This window comes from Mesocricetus auratus, unplaced genomic scaffold (assembly GCF_017639785.1).
Source record: "Mesocricetus auratus isolate SY011 unplaced genomic scaffold, BCM_Maur_2.0 Super-Scaffold_6730, whole genome shotgun sequence".
Lineage (NCBI taxonomy): Eukaryota > Metazoa > Chordata > Mammalia > Rodentia > Cricetidae > Mesocricetus > Mesocricetus auratus.
In genome coordinates, this window is record NW_024429184.1 from 97,131,224 (window position 1) to 97,157,460 (window position 26,237).

General features: G+C 38.8%; 1 protein-coding gene across 3 annotated transcripts in view; it reads right to left on the reverse strand.

The window, feature by feature from the left end:
- Adamts19 (ADAM metallopeptidase with thrombospondin type 1 motif 19) overlaps positions 1–26,237 on the reverse strand; it is a 188,124-nt gene that overhangs the window by 29,175 nt on the left and 132,712 nt on the right. For 2 of the 3 annotated variants that reach the window (XM_005069088.4, XM_040741783.1), the window contains exons 15-19: positions 24,840–24,960; positions 20,996–21,076; positions 11,514–11,671; positions 7,480–7,633; positions 221–356 (exon numbers count right to left, since the gene is read on the reverse strand). In XM_005069088.4, the coding sequence (XP_005069145.1) occupies positions 221–356; positions 7,480–7,633; positions 11,514–11,671; positions 20,996–21,076; positions 24,840–24,960 (650 nt within the window). The remainder of the gene's footprint in view (positions 1–220; positions 357–7,479; positions 7,634–11,513; positions 11,672–20,995; positions 21,077–24,839; positions 24,961–26,237) is intronic. The other variant, XM_040741782.1, reaches the window with a different exon arrangement.

The following is a 26,237-nucleotide window of genomic DNA, read 5'->3' on the forward strand; positions in this document are numbered from 1 at the left end:
CTGAAGAGATGACACATACTTTCTTCTTAAACTTAAGATGTGACCCCTCTTTCTTATTTACAGGATTGGCATCACACTCTGAAGAAGTTACCCATAAATCTTAGCGCTACCCTCTGAACTCTTGCGTATTTCAATGCTCATACTTAGAAGAAGCAGCGATTTTAATAGTCACTCTGTAGGTCTAAAACGAAGCCATGCAATGACTGCTGAATCTGGTTACCGTGTTTGACAAGGTTGCTCATTGCACTTTCGAATTTGTGGCTCCGGCTTAGTTAAGTACTTGCATTTCTTGTTGTCCACAATACTGATATTCTTGCTCATGATTTTTGTGCAGGACACTGTTGTCTTCCTCTCTCCTGCAAAGAGCAGACAGACACATGATGCGATGCATTACATGTTTTTGTGAAATGGAGATTTTCATATATTTTAAAACAATTTTAGGTTATACCAATGAATATGATACTATGTGTTACACAACAAAATGCACCTCTAGGCTTAAGGGTTTTTCCTTCAAAGGTAAATGGCAGTTCTGATGTTACAAAGTGATGGCTGTAGGACAAGTTAACAAGATGTTGATTGAAGATTTATTTTAAGGATCTGGCCATCTTTTAGCATTAAGTCGTTGAATGCCTTGTGTCTAGAATATTCTGAGACTGTTTCCCATGATGAGAATTCCCAAAAGCACATGGACAGGTACATGCACATGTACAGATTTCATTACAGTATGTACATTATCAGTCCTCTGTAGTGAGCTACACAAAGCACACTTTTCTGAGTGTACCCTATAACTTCATCTTTAGTCCTTCTGGCAAAAGCCCTAAGAATTCTAGAAATGACTGTCACCTTTCTTTGGTACAAAGAGCTTATTATGCTCAAAACTTTTTCATAGTAAAAACTGTTTGTATTTTTTGTTCACTTTTCTTAGAGACACATATACCACTCTATTGATAATATTAGCATCAACTTTAAAGTCTAGTAAATGTGTCCAATTTCTCAGTATAATTCTTACATACAGTAACCAAGTAAGAGATTTAATGATATATTTAACTTATTGTTATATTACTGATAATTTAGCATTATCAGCAACAAATGTTAAAACCAGAGTTTATCCTGATTTTTGAATTCATTAAATAATGAAAATGTCATTTGCAAGCAACAGGAATAGTAATTTATGGCAAAACTTGTTCATGAATAATCATGTTGGCATTATAAATCAACAACAACAGACCCAATTAAAAAGTGGGGTACAGAACTAAATAGAGAACTCTCAATAGAGGATTCTAAAATGGCTGAGAGACACTTAAGAAAGTGCTCAACATCCTTAGCCAATAAGGAAATACAAATCAAAACCATCTCACTCCTGTCCAAATGGCTAAAATCAAAAACACCAAAAACAATTTATGCTAGAGAAGATGTGGAGGGGAACACTCCTCCACTGCTTGTGGGAGTGCCAACTCGTGCACCCACTTTGGATATCAGTATGGAGATTCCTCAGGAAAATGGGAATCAGTCTACCACAAGACCCAGCAATTCCACTCTTAGGCATATATCCAAAAGATGCAAATTCATACAACAAGGACGTCTGTTCCACTATGTTCATAGCAGCATTATTATTTATTTTTATTTTTATTTTTATTTTTTTTAATTTTATTTTCCAGTTTAAATTTAGATAAGAATCAAGGTTGCTTCACAAGTCAGTTCCAGGTCCCTCTCCCATTCCCTCCCTTCCTCCCGTGCCCTCCCCCCCCCCATTATCCTCTCATTTCTCCAGGGAGGGTGAGGCCCTCCATGGGGGTGTCCATAGTGTGTCATTTCATATAGGGCAGGGCCTAGACCCTTTCCCAAGAGTTCTGGGTGAGAGTGCACCTCACATTGTTCTATTGGAGTCCAAAGTCCGTGTGTATACTTGGGATGGGTACTGATCTGCTGCCCAAGGCTCAATAGATTCCCTAGGCCTCTTCACTGACACCCAGATTCAGGGGGTCTTGATCAGTCCCATGCTGGCTTCCCAGGCTAATGCCTGGGATTCAAGAGTTAACCTTTGTCTGGTCAGCTGTTTCTGGGGGTTAAACCAGCCCAGTCTTAATCCCTTTGATCATCAGTCCTCCCTCTCTGTTACTGGCTTTCTTGAGTTCAGCTCAGTACTTAACCAAGGGAGTCTGCCTCTTCTTCGATTATTTGTAATATCCAGAACTTGGAAGCAACCTAGATGCCCCTCAACCGAAGAGTGGATAGGGACAATGTGGTACATTTACACAATGGAGTACTACTCAGCGGAAAAAACAACAACAGTGGAATCTTGAAATTTGCAGGCAAATGGATGGCACTAGAAGAAACCATCCTGAGTGAGGTAACCCAGTCACAAAAAGACAAACGTGGTATTTACTCACTCATATATGGATTTTAGACATGAATCAGGGGAGTGTCAGCCTACAATCCCACTGTCAGAGAGTCTGGGAAAAAGGAAGGACCCTAAGAGAGATATGTATGGTAGCCTAGAGAAGGTGGAATGAGGCAAGATCTCTTGAGCAGACTGGGAGCATTGGGGGAGGGAAGAGGGAGCCAGGAAAAAGAGAGGGGAAAAGAGGAGGGGAGGGGAAGACATGGAGGAACAGGAAGGTTGAGTTGGGGAAGAATAGAGGAGAGCAGGATGAGAGACACCATAATGAAGGAGGCATTCTAGTTTTGAAGGGAGATCCGGCACTAGTGAGATTTCCAATGATCTACAAGAATGACACCAACTGGCAAACCAAGCAATAGTGGAAAGATTACCTTAAATGCCCCTCCCTGATAATGATTTTGACAACTGTCTTATATACCATCCAGAACCTCCATCCAGTGAGAGGTGGAAACAGAGGCAGGCACCCATAACTAAACATTGAACTGAACTACTGGAACCCAGTGACAGAGAGGAAGGAGTGATGAGCAAAGGGGTCAAGAATGGGTTGGTGAAACCCAGAGAAACAGCTGTCCTGAACCAGGAGAAGATCTTGGACACCAGACTGATGGCTGAGAGGCCAGCATGCGACAAATCCAGAACCCCTGAATATGGGTGTCAGTGAGGAGACCTAGGCAATCTATGGGGCTTTGGGTAGTATTTAGTATCAGTATTTATCCTTGGTACACAAATGGACTTTGGGTGCCCATCCCACAATGAGGGATGCTCTCAATCTGGACACTTGGGAGAGGTCCTGGGCCCTCCCCACAAGGAAATTATAGAATCTAGAGATTCCCCATTGAGGGTATTATCCTCCCTGGGAAATGGAGTGGGGATTGGGTGGGAGACTTGGGGGGGAGCAAGTGGAGGGGAGTGGTTGTGGAGGGGAGGGAGAGAGAATTGGGACTGACATGGGAAGCAAGCTTGTTTCTAATTTAGATATATAATAAAAAAGTGTTTAAAAAAGACTGATTTCTCAGCTATGAGGTAGACTATCAGTTGCTTTATTATTCCCCATGCCACCCCCTACCATCACCATGGGATAGCTGCTGGAGGTAGACTGCAGGCATGATTGGATAGCCAAGTTCTATTAAAGACAATTTGCAAGCGCACATTTTCATTTGGGGCTGTTTGCTTCTGTTGGTGTTTTCATACATGCGGTCAGCTGGATGGGAGCACAGTCCCTCAATGGGGATGGCCCTGTGAAGAAGGGGCAAGCAGAGGAAAACAAACTTGCAGACTTGGGTGTAGATGAGATGCCAGGCTAGGAGAATAGGGTAACAGAGGTATGGTGACAGTGGGGCCCAGCAAGAAAGAAAACATCCCCGAGGCACTGATGACTGATGAGAAGTTCCTAACCAAGCAGTGATTTGGAACTGCTTGTTGGAGTTCCCCTTGAGAGTCATTTGGATTATGTAAAATCTCCCCTGTCTTCCCTGTGTTGCTTTTGCTGTGAAGGCCCCAGAGGGCAATGCCAAGAGCATGGAAGCCCCATGTGTCCCCACTCTCTGTGCCTTTGAATGCTCCCTAAGCCTCTGTGCTCCCTCAACACACTGTGTCTTGTCCTTGTTTTTAATGCTTCCTTCGCTGACAAGATCATTTTCTTGTTTATAAACAATACTTTTTAGATCTAGATAATAAGGACATTGGCTTTAGAATTTTCAACAAGACACTGTTCAAGTTTTCTTTCCCAAATCTCTGTTGTTTTTTCCTTTTAATCACCATAGCCTCACTCTCCATATAGTCAAATAACAGCCTCCAGGTCACTGTCTCTCATTGCTTGTGGAATTTGGCTCCCAGGGTATTGTTTTGTTTTTGATGCGTCTAGAAAAATCCTAATATTATAATACCATATTCTAAGCTCCTGGTCCTCTTTTCTTCCCAACATCTTGATTTTTCCCTTTGATGATGACAATAATCCCTTTGTCATCCCACTAAGTCTTGTCTGAAACTTCCATAACCTTTTCCTATTTCCATCATCTCTCATGTTCCCATCCTGCTAGTGCATGGAGTCTGACAATTACGAAAATCCAAACACCTCCTATAACCAACTTTACTACCACCTCTTCAATATCCTTCAAGTGCAAGCATCTTTAATTTTCTCTTCATACAACCATTTCAACTCAACACACATAGTCTAATGACATCACTTATTCCTTTCTTATTTTATATTTACTTAACTACTCCCCTTTTTTTGCTCTCTAAGAGTATTTGCAAATTGTACACAGCCAGAAGGTACTGCACTATCACAGAGACTGAAGCCATGATAAATTCATGACCTGGAATTCAACTGGACCATTAGCACTACTACAGACCAAAATACATGTTCCCATTAAGAAGAAGATGAAAGGACCGGCCTCTCCCTGAGGCACCGGCCAGATGTTAAGCATCACTAAAGCACTAATAAACTTGGTTAAAATCACTCAGTGTCAATGATAATTTAAATTCCTATTGTAAGTAACCCCTTTGATGCTCATTTTCCTATAAATAAGCAAAGACACTGGTGGACAGGGCAACCTGAGTCCCTAACATTAGGAAAGCAGATCACTCTGCTTTCCATCTTTGAGAAAAGTTCTAGCTTTCAGCCATCTAGACTACCCTGATGCCAGCATGGATATTTTGAACATACTATAAAGACCTTAAAGAAACACAATGACCTTAACTATTCTGCTCAGCTAATGTGAAATTCAGCCAGGACTGTTTGAAACACTTTATACTGACTTTTTGATATCACCAGGCCTACTGAGCTCTAGGCCACCCTAAGCCAAATATTTCTCTATGTTAGAAGGGCCATTTCTCTACTGGCTTAAGTGGAGGGACTGCTGTCACTGCAGAAAGGATGTCATGATTTAACTAAAAAGAAATCATATGCATGAGAGTCTGCTGTGGTTGAGAAAGTTCTTTTCATAGAGAATTGTTCAGCACCCTTGGGAGTTGGGTGTGGAACATCCTCCAATGAGGCCCCCTGTGGCATTGCAGCATTAGTCCTAATAGAAAGATTCTCTTGAATGGTCAGCTCTTGCCCACTTTTAATAGAAAAGATCAAGGAAGACCAAACAATGACAGACAAGCAATTAACATACCAACCAACAAAAGCACCAGACTAGCTAGAAGTAGTGACAGCTGCAATTAGAGGTCTCAAGACTGTCAGCCAACAGCAGTGGCAATAGCAGCAGCAGGGAAGGACCTGGGGTAATGGTCCCTACATGGCAGCTAATGACAGCAGCTATAACAAGAAGCAGTTGAATGGTTTGAGAGAGTAGCCACAGCAAGAACAAGAGAGACAATGGAAATAGAGGGGATGCAAAAAGGTGGTTGAAGGATAGAAGGCTGTAAGAAGCCATAGAGGAGAGACTGTAAGTCCTGGTCACTAAAAGAGTTCCAGGGGACTGCTAAGTCTTTAGGGCAAAATGTCTACTAGTCCAGACTCACATACTATAACTCTGAGCACTGGCCATGATGGAGGAGTTGGCACTTAACTAGTTGTATTGGTTACTTTTCTGTTGCTTTGATAAGACATAATGACCAGGGCAACTTACAGACGAGTTTATTTGGGACTTACGGTGTCACAGGGTTAGAATCCATGATGGTGGGATGGAGGGAGCAGGTAGTAGGTGGCTGTAGCAGCAGCTGAGAGCTCATATCCTGAACTGCAGCCAGGAAGCAGAGGGAGCTAACTGGGAATGAATGTGGTTTTTAAGTCCTGAAAATTGTCCCCAGGGACATTTCTTCAATAAGAAATGGGGGCCATGTATTAAATGCCTGAGACTTAAGTGGAACATCACCTTCAAACTACTACACTAGAGGAGTAAAAAGTGCTACCACCAAGGCCTTCATAAGAGAACCTACTGTTGCTGTTCCTACCCCCTGCTGGTCACTGGTTGCTGTTAGATGCTAAGAGCTATGAAATAGAGTAGCCCTTGATAAACTTCTTGACAACCCATGATTTGCAATCTGACCTAAAGATTCCCAACCAGGCAATTTATAACAATTTCATTCTTCCTGTCTTTTTCTAAGTGGTCACTTCATATTATTTTCAAAGCTCCTCTGTGTCCCTTGTCACCCTCATGCTCAGCAAAGTGGCCTTTGTGGGGAAAATGGACACAGCTGAAAATTAATTATTGTATGTTCCCAAACTGCTTGTTTTCTTGTGTCTAGTGATAGGCTGTACACAGTTTTGTAAAGTCAACATGATTACTCATTTCATTCCTTCCTGTTCCATCTGGATAGTGTTCCAGCAATTTCTCGCTCCCTCTTCATTTGATAGTCTCCTATGGAAAATGCACATTGACAATGGTGTGTAGTGTGTCTCACTGGAACCAACAACGAAAAGAAATCCTTTGACTTTCTACCCCTACAGCTACTGCCTCATTTGCTTGTCTCTTCTCTCCGTGACATGGATTGAGTTAGGGTTCCTGTCTTCAATTATTTTCCTTTCCCCCTTTTTATATGGTGGCTTTGGAATTTTTTATACATGAATGTAATATATTTTGATCACATACACATATTAATCCTATCAATCCATGAGCATTGTAGATTGCTCCATATTCTGAAACTTTCTACAATTTCCTTCTTCAGTGTTTAATTTTTTTATCATACAAGTCTTTCACTTTCTTTAGTAGACTTTGCAAGATATTTTCTATTAGCTGAGTCTACTGTGAAAGGTGTTGATTTTCTGACTTCTTCTGGCTACTTTACTGAAAGTTTTTAATGAGATGCTAGTAGTAATAGAATGTACATCACAGCCTGAATGGTGTGTCTGGAACCTGGTATGCTACAAACAAACACATTACCCTCTATTTAATGAATATAACAACCAGTCTTATGGTGCGAAATGGAACAATAGTGAGTAGCCTTTTCAGTTTAAGATGTTTTTCCCTTGAAATAGTTCAAATGTTCCTCCAGTACACGCATTGTAATGGACATAAGTTAAAAACCTTTATGGGTTCTGGAATTGTAAATTAGATATTTCAGCTCTGTTGTAGTTATCAGAAAACAACAGTTTGAGGTTTTGAAATGATGGAAGTTTTAAAATTCTTCACCTCCTCCACATGTGGCATTGCAATCCTCCCAGCCTGCATGTGTCCACATGAAGAGGGGTTCTGGCTCCTTAGAGCTCTGGTTGTCTGGAAGTGGGTCCGAGGGAACTGTGTATTCATAGTGAAGACCATAGCTCTGATCCTGAAACAGAAGTACCTGTGGCATAGAGAGTGATAAGGAAAACGATTTAAAACAGAGCACATTCAACGAGAGGATCTAAATACTGATAGCACAATGAACACATGCCATTAATTCACAACAGACATTAGTTTTAAAATGTTGTATTTGTTTTTGAAAGACTGGAGAGTCGCCTGTGAGGTAAACACATCATGATGAAAGCTCACTTGAATGCAGCCAGGAATGCTTGATCATTTTCTGTTGATTTGACAGACCGTTTCCCAAAGTGTGATGTAAGTATATGATGCCATTTTGGTGTATTTATATGTTCTAGGGGCAGAGATGTGTGCTGCATCTGATGTCAACATATAAAATAAACTAGGGATTTCCCACCATTAGGAAAAGAAAAAGAGGAAGGAAAGTCACTGAGTCAATATGGGGTGTGTTTTCCAGTTTTATGCCAGCTCAACATAGCTAGAGTCATTTGAGATGAGACCCCCTCAGTTGAGAGAATATCTGCACCAGAATGGTCTGCAGGCAAGCCTATAAGGCTTTCTTTATTGATTATGGATGTGGGAGGGCCCAGCCTACTGTGGGTGGTGGCACCCTGACAGGTGCTCCATTGTTATGTAGGAAAGCAGTTAGGAGGACCAGCCAGAGTAAGCAACTCTCCTCTATGGAGACTTCAATTCCCATCTCCACCATCTCCCAGTCACTGTCTTCAGTTCCTACCCTGACTTCCCTCAGCAACAGAGTGTAATCTGAGAGTTGTAAGCTGAATTTAACCATTTCCTATACATGTTGCTTTTGGTCACGATGTTTTATGCAGCAATAGAAACCCTATCTAAGATACAGGTAAGGATGGAGACTGGAGATAACTACTAATAATGGCAGTGAACTTCTGAATCACTAGAAGGGTGATATTTTTGTTCTCTGGATGTTTACAATTTGGGCAATGTGTATATTTAAATGTATTTAAGTAAATAAAGATTAGAATAGTAACAGCACAGTTACACAAAAGAGTTTAGTAAACTATAATGGGTCAATGGGCATGACTTTGAGTCTATACTGTGCAATTTTTTTGGTTTTCACTGATATTCAATGTCAAGGTCAGAATAGGATCATCATGGACGTTATACCAAAATAATATATGTATAATATACATAATATATACATACAGTATATATAACAAATATGTGTCTTTACACATATTTTAAACAAAGGAGAATAAGTGAACTTGTATATATTTTAGAAATTTTTTCATGAAATATGTTAAATAACCATATGAAATATGTCATGTGTATGGATCTGACAATCTGTGCAAACAGTTGGTACATTAATTTCTACATATATCTTTAAGTTATACGTTTGGGGAAGCATATTGGATATTTAACCATTGTCTAGAATAGTCATAATTATAGGTGATTCAGAGTTAATACAAACTTCAAAGATACTTAAGATTAAGTATGAATATTTCAACTAAACTTTCCTTACTTTCTCTCGTGTTTTGTTCAACATATTGAAAGAAGTGTTACAACATATTTGTTATATGAATTGTACAGCTACTGTATTGACTTTATGATCATTATCTCAATGATATAATAAGTAGTTTTTTATGTTTTCAAATCTGAAACCTACTGGGTATTACATCACAGTACTGATTTTGGCTTAAATATTTCATCAGATGTTGCCAATTATAAGTTACTATCAACCTAGTTAAAAAAAAGAGTGAAAGTTTGCATATTTTATTGTTATGAAAATACTATCCTGAAACTTTAAATTTGCCAAAATGACCATTACCAATGACAGCTATTTGCAACCTTATTTAATTACAGTAAAACAGTCCTGTTTTCCCACATGTGCTACCTTTTCAATGATTGAACTTCAAACTGCACTGAACATCTAATGCAATTCAAAATTGAGTGATTAGCCACAGAACCACGGGCTCTTTCATAAACCATTTGACTTTGGCAGAAACCTTTGCAAAAGGAAAGTGTGAGCATGTTACAGTCAAGGGCACATATTGAGGCATGGCAGCAGAAGACATTGCCTTTCAAGGCAGTACCAGTTTTCAGTCTGCAATAGTCATTAAGGAGAAATATCTCAGAATCACAGTTTCCTTAGGATTACCAAATAAATCCAGGTCACACACATACCTTCTTTTGGACCTAGTTCACTGAGCTAATTACTTACAATCCACAATTCCAGGAAAAGCCTTGGCAATTATTAGTCAGATTAAGGGTTCTGATGTAAGAAAAGTCTCTGACTCTGGGGTCTGACATGTGCTGTTTTCAGTCTGTAAACAAAGGCTGTTACGTGTCTTAGTCTTGTGTTGTTATTAAGTAGATTAAAACTCATATATGTATTTTGGAATGCAGGCAAATAGTGTTTTTAAATATCAGATCATTAAAATGGTTACTATCCATGTTATTTTGTAGCATTTAGTCAAAGAAATATAGATTTTTTTGTTTCTCTAGATAGTATAGGACAGAGACCATCTCCTAACTAAAATTATCAAATAGGATGCAAAGGAACTGTGAGGAAACAATGTACATTTATGAGCCAAGACTGACACAGAAGAGACAGATCTGAGCACTAAGTCTTACGGCAAATGAAATCATGTTTGACAACATTGAGCAAACCTTCTCACACAGGGCGACTGTGTGGATTAAATGCTTCAATCAAATGCAAAGTCCCCTGGTTAGCTTCCTATCCATAGTGTCCAGTGGATGTATTATTTATGCTGGACAGAAAGCATACACACACAGAGCTCACTCTGGCCTTTTATTCCTGTTAAAGCAGATTCATGAACCCTGGAAATTCCAATCATGGTTTCTGAACCAGCAGCAGTGACGTCAGGGAGGAGTTGTGGGAAATAAATGGGTCTCAGGTTCTGATCTAAACCAAGTGCATCAGAAGACACATCTAAAAAGAGCCCCAAACAATAGGTCCATCAAGATAAGATGAGCAATGAGCCACTGTGTGATCTGAAGCAATAGAGGTGTTGACAGCTAGAGAAAGATCAGTTCAACTGCTGTGAAGAGGTTAAATAATGTGACACACCTCACTACAAACAAGTGAATCCATTGTGTTCGAGTGCTTTTCTATGCATGGGTGTGCAGAGAGGTGTTGAGGTCTTTGAATTCTAGACTTCTTTTTGCCAATCGAACAAAACTCACTCTATCTGTACTCATCTGAGTACTTAACCATCAGCTCTCAGTGCCTTGACAAAGCCCATGAACAACCCAGAAACCCAGACCCAACCCCACTGCTCTAGTCCTTTCCCTTTCCCTTCTCTATTAATATACATTTAGGCTTTTGCTGCGTGGTGAAGAACATCACAGTTCCCATGTATGAAATTTGCGCAGTGTTCAGAGTTGAGAGTAATCCATTAACCTAGTGAGAAACACAGCAAGGAGACAGAGTTCTCTTAAGATGCATATACCAAATCTCTCTTCTCAAGGCCATGTGTTATCAAAGGTACATTCTGCAGGCACAGATGAGCCCCATTAAGTAGACTTGGCTTTGCTGTAATCCCCATGCTATGGCTCTGTCTTGAATATCCATTCTGGTTAGCAAGTAATGCTTCTAGGAGTAAAGAGTTCCTTATTCCTTGGTGGTGATCGATTTCCACTGTCAATTTTTTTAATTCACTAGAATATCTAGCTCTACTTTTAATGATTACTATTTATAGGTAACATGATTTAAAGTATTTTAAGAGTTCCTACGAATATTGTTATCTCTTAAACAATTTTAAATGCTGATCTAACTATTCTGATTTTAAGAACAGATGGGGGAAGGGAGGGAGAGGGAGAGAAGGAGAGGGAAAGAGGAAAGAGTGAAGAAAGGGGGAGGAGAGATAGCAATTTCTTTGCCATGAGAAGTTTTCTTCAACGCTACTCGAATTTCTTCCTCTTACCAAGAGATGTAAAGGTGTGGTTGTAGGACCTTTGGCAGAGATCTTCTCCCACAGGCCTCTTCTTATGTAATGGACTGTAGTTCCAGCTAGATTGAATGTTCCAGAATGTTCTATCTTCCAGTCACTGTTTATTGACTGTTTGGTAGCATCTCGAAGAGCTATAAAAAGATGAAGTACAAGATGAGTGGAACAATATCACTGATGCATATGCTCTAGACCTTATTTTGTTAAAAACACTCAATGTATCCTCCTACTCTGATGCAAATTCAAAGTCACTGGCCTTGTTGCTACTGTAGTCAAAAGGGTTTTCAATCATCTGTTATATCTCCACCAAAAGTTGCTCTGCTGCTTGTACTCCCATCAATACAAGCAACACAATACAAGCATTGGAATTTACTGCATCAATCTTCTCTACAAAATAGTTCTTATCATAAAATATCATAAAGAGAAGCTAAACAGGCATACATATCCTGAGTTTTCTGAGATCAAGGTTTTAAATGTTAATCCTACTGAAAGCAAAACATATTTATAGAAATATCTCAAACATTGCCAATGTCCATTCCAACCAACAGGCGGACATAAATTAGACAATGTTAAAGCTTTTGGGAAAAAAGGAAAACTACTAATGAATGTGTTTATAAGGTTTATCATTTGCTTATATTTTTTGTAACTTACATTAAATATTTTGAGGATTATTTTTGTTTAATGATGCATATTAATATTTTCCATTTCCATGCTTATATCTCAGGTTACAATGATCAATTTATGGATCCTGAAAATCTCAAACAAAAATGCCTTAAAACTCCATTTAGGGTTTATGGGATATGATATTCATATTCTATTCATGTCTTGGCTTTCAACATTTCCTAGAAAATGGCATACACATGCACATGCAAATGCGCCCAGTTTATTGGCTTAAGAGTCACTTCATTCAGAACCAGGAGCCTGAACATATTGTGTTTCTTAACCTTTTTTTCTTTTAACTTCATTAGCTTAAAAAATATATTTTTGAAAATCTTGCTTCTAGCAATCAGCGGACCTTCTCTGCTTCTCGCTAGACAATGTGCGGAGAAACAGTCTTCAAACTTTTGATGACTGAGGGTGGAGAACAAAGTTGGTATAGTCTCTATGATTGCTTCCCTGTCTTCCTGAAGATATTTACCAGACCACTCACTGGAAGGTTGATCTTATACAGGGCACAGACTGGGATGGCTTCATGGAGAGGGGGAGGTACAAAAAAATGGACTTCACACTGGCTAAGATAGTTAGCATCTGTTTTTAGGAGCACTGGAAACTAGTGAATTACAAGAAGAAAAAAAAACTGCTAAAGCATCCACAGGGAACATTTGACCTTATAGCTGAATATTCAGCTTCAAACAAATAGGGTGTGGCTCTCCAAAACTGGGAAAAGAACAACTGCCAAGAACCTAAGGACTTTTTAACTTTTCAGTTCAAATAAGTATGGAGCAAAATACAAATTGTAGGTAATTCCAAGGTCAGTTGCTTTTGAATATAGAGAAGCTTATGGCAGGTGGCCAAATACATAATAAAAAAATAAAGATTTAGCAGACCTTATATCAAAGCAAACTGAGTCAATTCTGAGAAATCTTTAAAACAGTCTCAACATACGCAGCTGATGCTGATGTAAATTAACTCTTTAGCAAAATGAGGTTTAGACTTGGAAATAAAATGTAACACAGTCACTCATCCATGCTGTGTTAATCATGTTCACCAACCAAAACTTTCTGGGGGTGTGACCACCACAAAATTGATTATAATAATTAGGAAAGCATCAGGAATAAAATGAAATTAAAGAATCTCAGCGATAGTAGGACTAGTGAATTAAGCCTTTAAACATGCACACACATCTATAGGAAGCTATGTGATACTGGAAAGCAATGGGAGCTGGAAAATATTCAAATCCAGTCTCTTAGAACAGGAAAACATACCAAACACTGAAAATAATGAGCAGGCCTAGAAACATATGAGACAAAGACACATTCATAGGAAGGAACTAAAGCTCAGGGAACAGATACCTGCTGAGCACGAAGAAAGCATGGTAGGTATGTGGGAGCTGCCATATGGATGGCACTGGGGTGACTAGAATTTCAGAAAATGGAACGAGGACATACAAAATATTTGAAAGCACAGTGTTTAAAAGTATTTTAGTTTTCTTTAAAAGCTCCAAATAAGATCTTAAAAATTACAAGGAACTCAGGAAGAAAACACACAGACACAGACCTACACTAACACACACACACACGCACACACACACACACACAATCACACAAGTAACATGGTGATTGGAAAAGCATAGTTTAGAGTAGCCAGAAAAGAAAAAAACTGTTACTTGTGAACATTTTAAAAACTGCATAACATGTAGCTCTCACCTCTCAACAATGAAGCCTCTTTTTTGCAACAGATACAAACCATTACAGAAATCCCAAATGGTCATAATAAAGAGAACTGATTGTTTGATGCCCAGCACCAACTGATGCTTCTACATCACACCTAAATGTAAAGTTCAGGGAACATCATGGAGGAAGGGGAGGGAAGATACCAAGAGCCAGAGGAACATAATGTGAGGTTGTGTTTTCTACATATGACGGGAAAGTTGTAGCCATGAACTCTCAACAATAAGGCAGTGTAAATAAAACCTGCATAATGACAACACCAGGTGAAATCTTGTAAGATTCCATCTCTAGACGAAGAGCTAAAGGCGAGTAATGTCTGCTGAGAGTTTCCAGGGACACAACCCCATAGCTTATACAGCCTTAAATACAAATATTTATAAGATGGAACTAGCTGCGCGTGAGCGCACACACACACACACACACACACACACAACTCAAAGATGATATATAAAATTTACAATGTCATATAACAATCTGAAATATATAGTGAAGCATCAAATACATAAAGTAACAACTGATTTAACTGAGAAAGAAAAAAATTCATTCCTCTTTCTGTAATTGATCAGGCAAGAGGAACATATATAAGCTTGCTGAAAACTTGACTTGTACTGGCAATGAAGACAGCAGCTGGAAATCTCAAAATAACTCCTTTAGGCCAAAGGTGATAAACCAAGTCTCAGTTCACACCTGACTGAAGATATTCTTTTACCCTAATACTTAACACTAGAAACACTAAATAGAAACCTACATATGTATCTCAAAATAACTGTAGATTACGTCTATTCAAACATAACTCATAGATCCAAGAAGAAGCCACAAAGATGCTATGATGACAACTTAAACTGAAAGTACATGTGGAATTCAGCTAACGTTTGGTGGCTCTGAAGTGTCACAGCAGGAAAGAAGAAAGCTAAAACTTCTCTTCTGTTTTTATCTATGGCAGGGAAACGATTAAATTCAAAACACATGGAAGAAAACAACAAAGGAAATAATTAACAGTGGAAGCAACCAGTGACACTAAAAGTTGGTTATCTGGAGACTAAATGACTTATAAAACTTAAACTGATCAAGAAAACAAGACACAAGGCAACAGTAGTAGAAATAAAGGCTCAAACATCACCCTGGATGACCGTGCAATAAGAAAATGTCAGAAGCAGCTCTAAGCCAACTATTTAGAGAAGACAAGGGAAACAGATTATTCCCGGCAGAAAACAATTACCAAAAGAATTTCAAGCATCAAAGAATATATGGAAATATATATTCTCATTTGTAACATCTATGTGGGGAGTTTCATAAAACAATATATGGTATAAATAAAAATAATAGAGATGAAAATTTCTTTCCAAAATAAGACTACAATGTTAGCCATCAAAGCAAAACTGTTACTAATTTTAAAACAAAATAGCTTAGGTAAAAGAGGGAGTGCAGGGTTCTCCAAATATACTAAAAAAGCTTTTTGTCATATATGGATAATATATCTAAATGTTTTACTGTTTTATACTAATCAAGAATACTTATTTGAATTCACAAACACTCAGGAAATTACATTTTTATATATTCTGGGAATACTAGGTTTTGAAGACAAGTGAAATAATTCTCTCTGAGATCAATGTTTTTCTCTTTACTTTCTTAATGGTTTCCTAAAGAGGTAAATGATCTTATCATTTAGGAAATTCTGTTTATACTTTCTGTGGTGACACAACGTATATTGATTCTGTACACCCTTATTCAGTTTGGTGTTTGGTTCGCAGTGTCTATACTCTTCCTGTTTTCTGGGTTATTTTTAATATTCTATCTGTTGAATTACTGACGTATTTTGAGGTCTGGTTTGAAGGGGGATTGCTTATAGAAGGTGCTTCCCTTAGCACTACATTAAGACAAATGGTCCTGAGGGTTTGTGGCTTCAAAGTTAGATAAAGTGGGTGCAACACACATGTGGGTTTGTTTCGCTTTGCAAAGTCTCAGGGGAGTTGATTTTCCATGTCCATCTCAGACTGATGTCAATGTAGACACTTCCTCCTCCCTTTCTCCACCCATGTATAATTACATTCCTGCCCTTCCATCACACAAAACTTGGAATCCTTTGAAGTTCCACATGGAGTGAGAGCCTCCTACGAGGCTTATTCTGTAGTATCCTTTGCTTTGTTCTCTCTCTAAGCATCAGACTCTGATTTCAATTACTGGTTGAAAGCTTCAGGTGGCAATTCAGTAGGCTTTCCCCCCCTCTCTGTAGTTTTGGCCTTTTAGGACTTCTTACTTTCCTTCCTTTGTAGACATGTTACAGGCCAATATTTGTCCTTCCAAGTTCCCATGTTGAAACCCGACTCCACATTGTGATCTGATAAGGAAGTGGGGTCACTGGAAGGTAATTAGAGTTAATTGAGGCCATTAGGACACTATCTTCATAAATGAGATTAGTGTTCTTGTCAGAACCCTGAGAGACCTTGTTTCCTCTTTCTCTGTCATTTAAGGACACAGAAGTCAGTGATTTTCAGCTCATTAAAGGGCCTCCTCAGAATCCAATCAGACAGGCCTCCTGAAATCCAGCCTTAAGAGCTGTGAGAGGCAAATTCTATTGTTTATAACCCTCTCAGGCTCTGGCTCTTTGTTACAGCATCTTAAAGTAAGAAAATTAACATGCAACTATTAAAAGGGAGGGTTGCTTTATCTTTTGCTCATTTCAAATTAATTTTAGTGAGAAGTTTGCCCTAATGCCATGTGTATAAAATTGCAGGCAGACAAAGTTGGATGCCTGCCTTTTGTGAGATATTTTTCTCTTTTTTGGAAGTCATAGACTATAATGATTTTATAAATAAAAGCATATGGTTTATTCATTTTAGGTTAATTGATCAATCCTTAGCAAAAGAATGCTGTAATCTTCAGAGAAGTCAATAGTAAGTGAATTTAATTTAAAGAAAGAGTAATGTAAAGGATAATTGCATTGGGAAGTGACATGTCTCCTATGCAATAATATATAGTCTGATGTCAGTTTGAATGGTTTAAGAATGATCAGTCAGACAAAGTTCTATTTTCATAAAGTTACCACCTTTGAAGACTTCTTACAACTTCCTTCCTATACCCATAGGAGCCCTGGGAATGCTGGCTTATGAAGCATCCACTGGCAGATTTTTAAAAACTAGGTCCTTGTCACTGTGTGACTTCTCTTTTTCCTTATCAATGTGCTCCATATCATTTCTCACCAAAACCTACAAATTACCTTGAGTCCTTACTAGCTCGCCACAGAGTCACATTTCAACATTTTTTAATTCCATTTTTTAAAATTTAAATTAGAATCATACTTGCTTTGCATGTCAATTCCAGCTCCCTCTCCCACCCCTCCTCCCTTGCCCTTTGCCTAGCCCTACCAGCCCCCTACCCAATCCCCACACCATTCCCCAGAATCTGTTATTTCATCTGGGGCAGGGCCTAGGCCCTCCCTCATGTGTCCAGGTTGAGAGAGAGCATCCCTCCATGTGGAATGGGCTCCCAAAGTCCATTTGTATGCCATGGTAAACACTGATCTACTACCCAGTGCCCCAGAGATTACTGAGGCCTCCTCACTGACACTACATTCAGGGGGTCTGGATCAGTCCCCTGCTGGTCTCTCAGCCATTAGTCTGGGGTCCAAGAGCTCCCCCTTGTTAGGTCAGCTGTCTTTGTGGGTTTCACCAGCACGGTCTTGACCCCTTTGCTCATCACTCCTCCCTCTATGTCACTGGGTTCCAGGAGTTCAGTTCAGTGTTTAGCTGTGGGTAGCGGCCTCTGTTTCCATCAGTCACTGGATGAAGGTTCTAGGATGGCATATAAGGTAGTCTTCAATCTCATTATCAGGAAGGGGCATTTAAGATAGTCTTTCCACTATTGCTTCATTTGCTAGTTGGTGTCGTCCTTGTAGATCTCTGGAAATTTCACTAGTGTCAGCTCTCTCCTCAAACCTATAATGACTCCCTCTATTGTGGTATCTCTCATCCTGCTCTCCTCTATTCTTCCCCTGACTCAATCTTCCTACTCCCTCATGCCTTCCTCTCCCCTTCTCTTCTCCCCCTCTCTTTTCCTTGATTCCCTCTCCCCTCTCCCCATGCTCTCAATCTTCTCAGGAGATCTTGCCTCTTTCCAGTTCTCTGGGGTTGGATTTGCTGAAGGAGGCAGAAGCAGGAGGATCATGAGTTAGAGTCCAGCATTTCAACATTTCAATTCAACTACTTCAGTGTCTCTGAAAGCCCTCGTTTCCCCCCATTCTTATTCTACTGATGGGTTGATTCTGTTGATCACCTTTCTTACATCCTGTACTCTATACTCTTCATTGCCTTAGTAAGGAAGGGAACAGTAGGCACTTGGGTTACATGACAACATGTACAGCAAACCTTACTGAATCCCTGTTGCAGCATTTGTACTAGATGAATACATGTTGTCTTGAGAACTGACAATAATTATAAGTAGGAACTTAAGACAGATATAAGACTCAAATTTGGACTAGATGTTCTTTTAATAACAACAGTAGCAATAACAAAAAGGTATGTGGAGCTATCGATAGCATGAAAGAGATGACACTGCCCAACTCCCAAAACTGAAAATTTTATAGACTTCCTAGATCCTGTATTTTGTCATTGCAGCCTGCAAAGATGAAGTGAACTTTCTTCTATGTTACACTAAATTTCCATGAATCACTATGGAGGTCCTAAAACCTATCATGTCTGCTTTCATAAAAGCTCACTCAGGCAGATTTAAACACTGAAGGAAAGGTAACAGACCATGGAGGCAGCTGGTGGAGTGATGCTACCACAAACAAAGCAATGCTGACACTCACCTGAAACTATGGGGACTGAGTGGTGCCATTCCGTGCTTTTCCAAAGACAGTGAATGTGTGGAAACAATAATTTAGTTCATTGAAATGGATTTTGGATTTCTGGATGCGAGAACTCTGAAGGATAATTTTATTTCTGCTGTTTTATGTACCTAAGTTTGTGTCAACTGTTATGGTGTAGAAAATAATCAAAGAACATAATCAGCTAGGGGTAGAAATCAATTATCTTATTGAAACAAGATTTTTGATGACTTCTAACAAATACACATGTAACAGTTTTAGAAGAGTGTTTGGATAATCCTTTTGTACACTGTGAAGATGTGTTTCTGCCAAGGCACCTTCTGATTGATTTAATAAAGAGCTGAACAGCCAATAGCTATGCAGGAGAGGATAGGCAGGACTTCTGAACAGAGATAGGAAATCTGGAAAGGAATTAGAGATGATGAGATTTGCCAGTCAGACATGGAGGGAGTCGGATGTGCAGTTTGGAGGAGATGTAATGAGCCACATTGCAAAACATAAATTAGTATAAACATGTTGATTTAAGTTTTAAAGGCTAGTTGAGAATAGGTGTAAGCTACGGCCAAGCTTTCACAAGTATTAGGAAGTCTCTGTGTCATTATTTGGGAGCTGGTAGTCCAAGGAAACCAGTTACAAAAGATATTCTCTGGGGACAGAGTAAAGCCAAAAAGAGAGAAGGTCTTAATCCAGAGCCCAACATATGGGAACCTTGGAGACTGTGTTCAGGGTCCAGCAAAGGGGAACAGCAAAAGGGAACCCAGTGAGAAAAAGGAGTTATGGACTAAATGCCAAAAGAAAAGAGAATTTAAGGAACTAAGGAGAAAAGTCATTTTCTGACCTTGAAGACTATGTTAACTATATTAACTATGAAGGCAGACAGCAAAGCAGAAAAATATTTGGAGGACATGGAAGAAGCAGAATGAAGGTGTCTCATTTGCAAAACTCTCATATTTAGTTAGCTGCATTTGTCAGGTTATTAAAACTCACAATAGCTTAAATTTTATAGAATTGAAAAAATTCTGAGACATCTATGTATTTTTGTAGCTTGGGAATGAAGAAAATGTACATAAATGTGATAGGTGGTTATCTATTGAATGCATATGTCTCAATCATTTAACACCACTATCTTCCAAAACTGGATATTTGGGTTTGAATTTGGGATGATCTTCTTATAAATCACATAAAATTTATACATGTAATAACAAACTAATGAGAATCACACATAATCAAGAATTTCTTTTACTGTCTTTTTTATCCTCACAGCTTTCTCCCTATGGAAGCAAATCCTTATTGGAAAAATAATTCAAAGATAAGGCTAGACTACTGTTTATACTGAAGAGTAGAAACATTATGTAAGAAGGCTTGTTAACCATGTGCAAAGGGTTTTCCTTTTATGACATTTATTGTTAGGTTGAGAATAATAAGGGCATCACTTTTTTCAAGAATAGCTTCCAAGATATTTTTAAAAGATAATTTAAAGCTCAGTTTAAATCCTGCTTGGTTCCCTGTCTGACTTCATCCTATTTGATTCTACTATCTTTGATACTTTCTCTGTTCTATTAAAAAGTTACCGATTGATCTAATTAAAATAGGACTTGTTTCCTCTCTTTCTCCTTTTTTTGTGTGTGGCAGATTAAAAGGTAGGGAGGTAGACCTGGGAAGACTGGGAGGTGGGTGTGACTGTGGTGCATGATGTGAAATTCCTGAATAATCAATTAAAATATGTAATTAATATATATCAAAGTATCCAATCAAGTGTTTCCTGCAAGCAATGCTTAAATATTTAAAGATAGTTTTCCATAGGTGACTTTTCCTGGAGTGAAGCAAAACAGACAATCTCAATACAAGTCAAATCCTTTTAACTATGCATGGCTTCTTTTGAATGACAAGATATCCTATTTCTACAATAATCATTACACACAAAAAAATACCTGTGCCATCATACATGGAATCCTATGTTTTTACACAAACACATGAAATAAATGTGTTAATGGATTGCATTATGTATTCATGTATTTGGAATAAAGCATGACAAAATCATTAAATGAGTCTGTTTTAGGTTTTTATCATGAGTTAGCATTTGGAAGTACTGTAACTCATTTCGAGAAAGGGAAACTCTTGCTTAATATTAGAAGACACACTTTCTGGGAAGTTCAAGTGTGAACCTAGAAACAGGCAGAACTTTGTCCCAGAGTGAGGAGCTGGGCTCCTACTAAGCTCCTGTGAGACTTAGCACCTGTTACCTAAGTAGCTATGTGCCGGCTTTTCCTCCACAACTTTGATTCTTCTTGCTCCAGCAGGTATCACCAGAACTTCCACATAACCTGTAAGAGTCAGTAAAACATGCCATGAATCTGGGGGTTTTTTAAAATCTCTTCTATTTGATTGCCCTCATATGCCTTTGGTTTTAGTAACCACTACCATGTTTCAAAGGCTGTGGAGGGAAAACGCTTCATGATACAGCTGCTGTGATTTCAGGTGAAGTTTCTTGGAAAGACTGAGCACAGACATCTACTGAGAAGGCAGGAAGGTGATTTTACTACATGAAGCACCCTGAGGAAAGGAAGAAGCCCAAGGTCATAGCCGCCTTAGAGATACAGTAGGACAACTAAAATCACCACAGGAAATTATGCTCTGGGAATTCTTCAAGCTAGAAAAAGCAGAGAAAGAAAAACACTGGACACAATACAGCTGGCCTGGAACTGTCCCTGGAGAGGCTGAGCTCAGGAAGAGAGAACAAGATTCCCTGGGAGATGAACAAAGGAATTAGACAGTGGAGCTGAAGAGAAGTATGTCAGGTGTAGGGCCACAGCAGGAGGTCTGCTGTCACCTCTGAAGGTGCCACGGAGATAGACAAGAGGCACAATTGAATGTCCTCAGAAAAAATTGTCCAGCTGTTGTCATGGAAACAATACTTAAAGAAGGAATAAAATGAGAGAATACACAGGAAAAGGACTAGAGGTCCCACTTAGTGAAGATCAGGGATAAAGAAGCCTAGCTTTAGCTTAATAGTTCTTCTAAACTTAACATTATTTTTTAAACATTGTGTGCAAATTCATGTATCTAACTAAAATCTGACAAGGCTTTGAACAAGCAAAGAGATGATTTCAAAGTTTTCTCCTGTCTATTAACTATTGCAATTCTTAAAAAAAAATTTAGTTGTTCAACATAAGTAAAAAAATAATGTGTAGTCTATCTTGTGGCAAGGATAAAATAAAGGCATGTGCTGTGTGTGTGTGTGTGTGTGTGTGTGTGTGTGTGTGTACACATGCACCCATATGCATAGTCAGAGGTTGACCTCATGTGTCTTCCTCAGTCCTTAATGTTTTGAGATGGAGTCATTTATTACACATGGAGCTCACGGATCTAGCAAGACTGGCTGGCCCAAAAGCACCAGATATTTTGGAGTTTGAGATTATTGATAGTCAACTGGCAATTTATATACAAATATTCACTACATTAAACAACTCTGAAATTTAGGACACTTTAAGTATCAAAAATTTCCAATAAGGGCTATGCAACCTGCATTGCACTGTCACAATGTCTTATCTCTCTTCTCATTTGCTGCTATGATGCACAGTCTCAATGAGAGATGCAATAAATGTAGTAAGGGAAAATTATTTTCTAGCTCCAACAGAAATGATTTAACAAACACTACATAGAGCACAGAACTAAGCACGTCCACACACATCTGCACATGTGTTACTCATACAGAATGTACAGTGCACATGGCCATCTAGGCACAAAGCCTGCAAATCCCTTAAGAAGTTCTAGGAAGCTCATTAACTGTAGGGATATAGGAATCTTAAGAGAAATGAAGGTAGCATTCCTAAAATCATAAGTAGATGGAGCTTGTGATAGAACTAAGAACTCAGACAGCTTTTTTAAAAACATAAATTCCTAAGTAATGTAATGCTTCAATATTTCTTAATGCTTCAGTATTAAGTAAACAGATAGCAATCAATTGCTCACGATGATGGTGATTGAGAATGGGGTGATAGCCAGAAACAGCCACCCTACTTTTCCTGATTAAGTTTGAAATGTAATGGAGAAAAGGAATCCAAATAAACGCAAAAATCCCAAGTGTTCAGAACTATACTACATGACTAACCATATCAAGCATCTCTCTGAGGTACACCACATGATAAACCACGGCAAGAATCGTTGAAGGGGTCCTAAGGATAGGACACACTGCTTTATCAGTGATCATAACATTCAACCAGAGAGCTGTTCTTCTAGCAAAACTAAGAGGAGGCAGTTAGATCCACATTTACAAAACTGTGTTGCTGTGGGAAATAATCAGCTTTGCAACATTTGGAAATTTACTACCTTAATTCAGAAAAGGAAGGAAGCTACTAGGGAGGTGACCCTGGGAGCAGACAAGGACAACATCATGCAGGGATATTCCTAATAGTTTAGGTACCAGTGGTTTATATGACAGATTGCAATATGGCATTGAAATAAAAGGCTTTGAGAGCAATTAATGGGAAAAATCTATCTACGCCAAAGCAATCAGAATGAAGAGTGTCCCAGAGATTTCAGCGGTGTTTCTGAGGGAAAATGAAGCATAATTACCACCAAATAAAGAACACAGTGTGCATCAGTGTTCTCCAGCATGGGTCACATATGTACCAACTGTGCAAATGTCCTTCAGAAACACGGTACTACGATTATCTCCTTGCTCTTTGAGATCACGGTCGAACTTCCGTATTGTAAAAACTCCCCTTGTCACAATTGTGGAATGGCTGGGCAGGTTATTTCATTAACATTTTGTAACTGAAGAGTTGAGACTCTGTTTTAGCTAAGTGCATCTTGTCTCTCCTAAATGAGTGCTGGGAAATCCAGCTCCTTATCTTACTGTGTTAGAGAAAAGCAAAACAAGCAAGCACATGTAACCTCACAAAGGTTCATCTGACTTTCCTTCCAAAATGACCTACTCACTTGAAATGACATCAGTTTCCCTTGATTGCCCAACACAAACTGATTGCCTGTCACAATATCAATAGTTTATATTTTATCATCAGCATTTTTAAAACTAGAGCATGTAAATTAAATGCTAATGCAAGCACACAAATGATGGTGGTGAACATAGTCATAAATGGAGGCTGGAGAGATGATTCAGAACTTAAGAGCTCCTGCTTGCTGTTCCAAAGGACTCAAGTTTGGATCCCAGCGCGCCCTTTTCAGACAGTTCACAACTGCCTGCAACTCCAGTCAACACCTCCCCACCCCACACAGAAAACACAGAAACACATACACACAGCTGTATAAACACAATAAAGGAAAATAGTCATACACGATGGCTCAACAGATAACATGTCCAGAAAAGTAGTTGATGAAGCACAGAAAATACTTGCTTTCTCACAGTAAGCTTGAGACCTTAATACATAGTGATATGTGTATTTACGCATACGTGTATATATATGCATCTGTGTGTACTTATTTGTATTGTAAAATACTTGTGGGCCATTACAATTCAGTGGAGATACTATCACTTTCTGTGGTGAGGAACTTGAAACTCACGCTACACCGATCACTTACATTCATTCCACGCTCACTTCTCCTGAATGCAGTATGTACAGAAGAGAAAAGGTGACAGTAAAGGGCTCTTGCTACAAAGTACTTGGAAATTTCCCCCGTGTTCATGCTGTACTACTGTTTCAGATTTGAGCTTTCAAAAATTTTCCCCCTAAAATTTAGTAAAAGCATTATCAAAAAGGAAGTGGAATGTTGAAAGCCTGAATACTAATATTCTCAATGGTTGCTTCAAGCTGCTGCAAATTACTATTTTAGTTAGACATGCTTTTCATTGGTTAATAAGCATTTTAGGAGCCTGGTAACATAAGCTGATGCAAATTAGATTACTCTCTTCCTGCTCTCTCACTTCTAGAGTGCACAGGACATGACTTCATGTTTTCATTATTGAGAAATAAGCATGTTCAAGTTCCTGGCTCTTTTCACACATATTGAATGCCATCACAAAAATCACTGAAAATGTCTTCAATCTCTAAATCCAATGTAATCTATTTTTTGTCCACAAAGACACTGCAGTTTATTAAGTATGAAAAATAAAGAACAGTTAGTTACCTGCCCCTCTGGTGTGATTAAAGTCGCCTTTAATGACTTTGCATGATTTTCCATTGCCGTTGCATACGCCACAATGATCTTCCCTGGCAAGAGACCCCAATAAACCGTCACAACCAGCTTTCTGTAAGAAAAGAAGGGCATATATCAAAAGTTGAAAATTCTCCTGGGCCTGGAGCCCTGGCTGTAAAAGATCACACACAGTTCTATGCACCTGCCCCAGGTAGCAACCTCTACAACACTGCCTGAGGACCAGGTGTCCTGTACACCTCCCTCACATAGTGACTTTCCACCCTGCCACTAATGCAACGCCAGAGGACCAGTCATAGGGTTCCATACAGTTTCTCCAGGAAACACCCCACCACACACAGACATACACACACCTAGTCTCTGCTACCTGAGGACCACTGATAGAATCCTGTGAGCCTTCCACAGATCTCTGGGAATCTTCAGTGAGAACCTGAACATTCTATGTAAGGGTAGCTCCTGTGCTCATACATTGCACCGGTCCTAGCTAGCCCAGGACCACATCTGACACTCCAGATGCACATCAACACTGCGTGGACCAAATGCTGAAATCTGAGTATCAACCAAACTAAGATTCAAATGTCCACTCTACCAAAGTTGGGACACAGACTCATAACAAAATACACTACCAATGATGTATCAGATACCTAGGTTCCGTAACAAAAATCACAAAAACAAAATACCCAACAAAGCATATTCCCTCCAAAAATTAGTACCCTAACATTAATATTTCCTGAGAAAAACAACTGACATGATACAGAAGACAATTATTCCAAAAGAAGAGTTATGAATATGTTCAGAAATACAAAGAGATATGAATAAATGTCAGAATGAATACCATGAAAATAAAAATACTGAATAAAATAAGGAAAGCAATTCAATATATGAAAAAACATCTAAATAAAGCCCAAATAAAATAAAACTTTAAATGAAAATTTCAGTAAGCCAGATAGAAAAGCTCAGAAGAAAATCTTACCAATAGAATGGATCAAATAGAAGAAGGAATATTGGGGTTTGAGGACAAGGTAGAGGAATTTGATCACTCAATCAAAACAATGATGCATCTAAAAACATCCAGAAACAGTATGCATTAACTATGGGACACTAATGAATCACAGGTATAAAAAAGGACACAAAACCTTGATCAAATGTCCAGAGACATTTTGAACAAAATCATAGGAGAAAATTTCCCAGTCTAAGGAAAGAGATGCTTATTAAGATGCAAGAATCACACAGAATGCCAAATAGACAGACCCAGGAAAGAATCTCTCCGTAATAATTGAAACGCTGAATGCACAGAACAAAGAAAGAAAGGGTCTTTAAAGCTGCAAGAAAGGCCAAGTCATAGAAAAAGACAGGCTCAGCAGTTTTCAC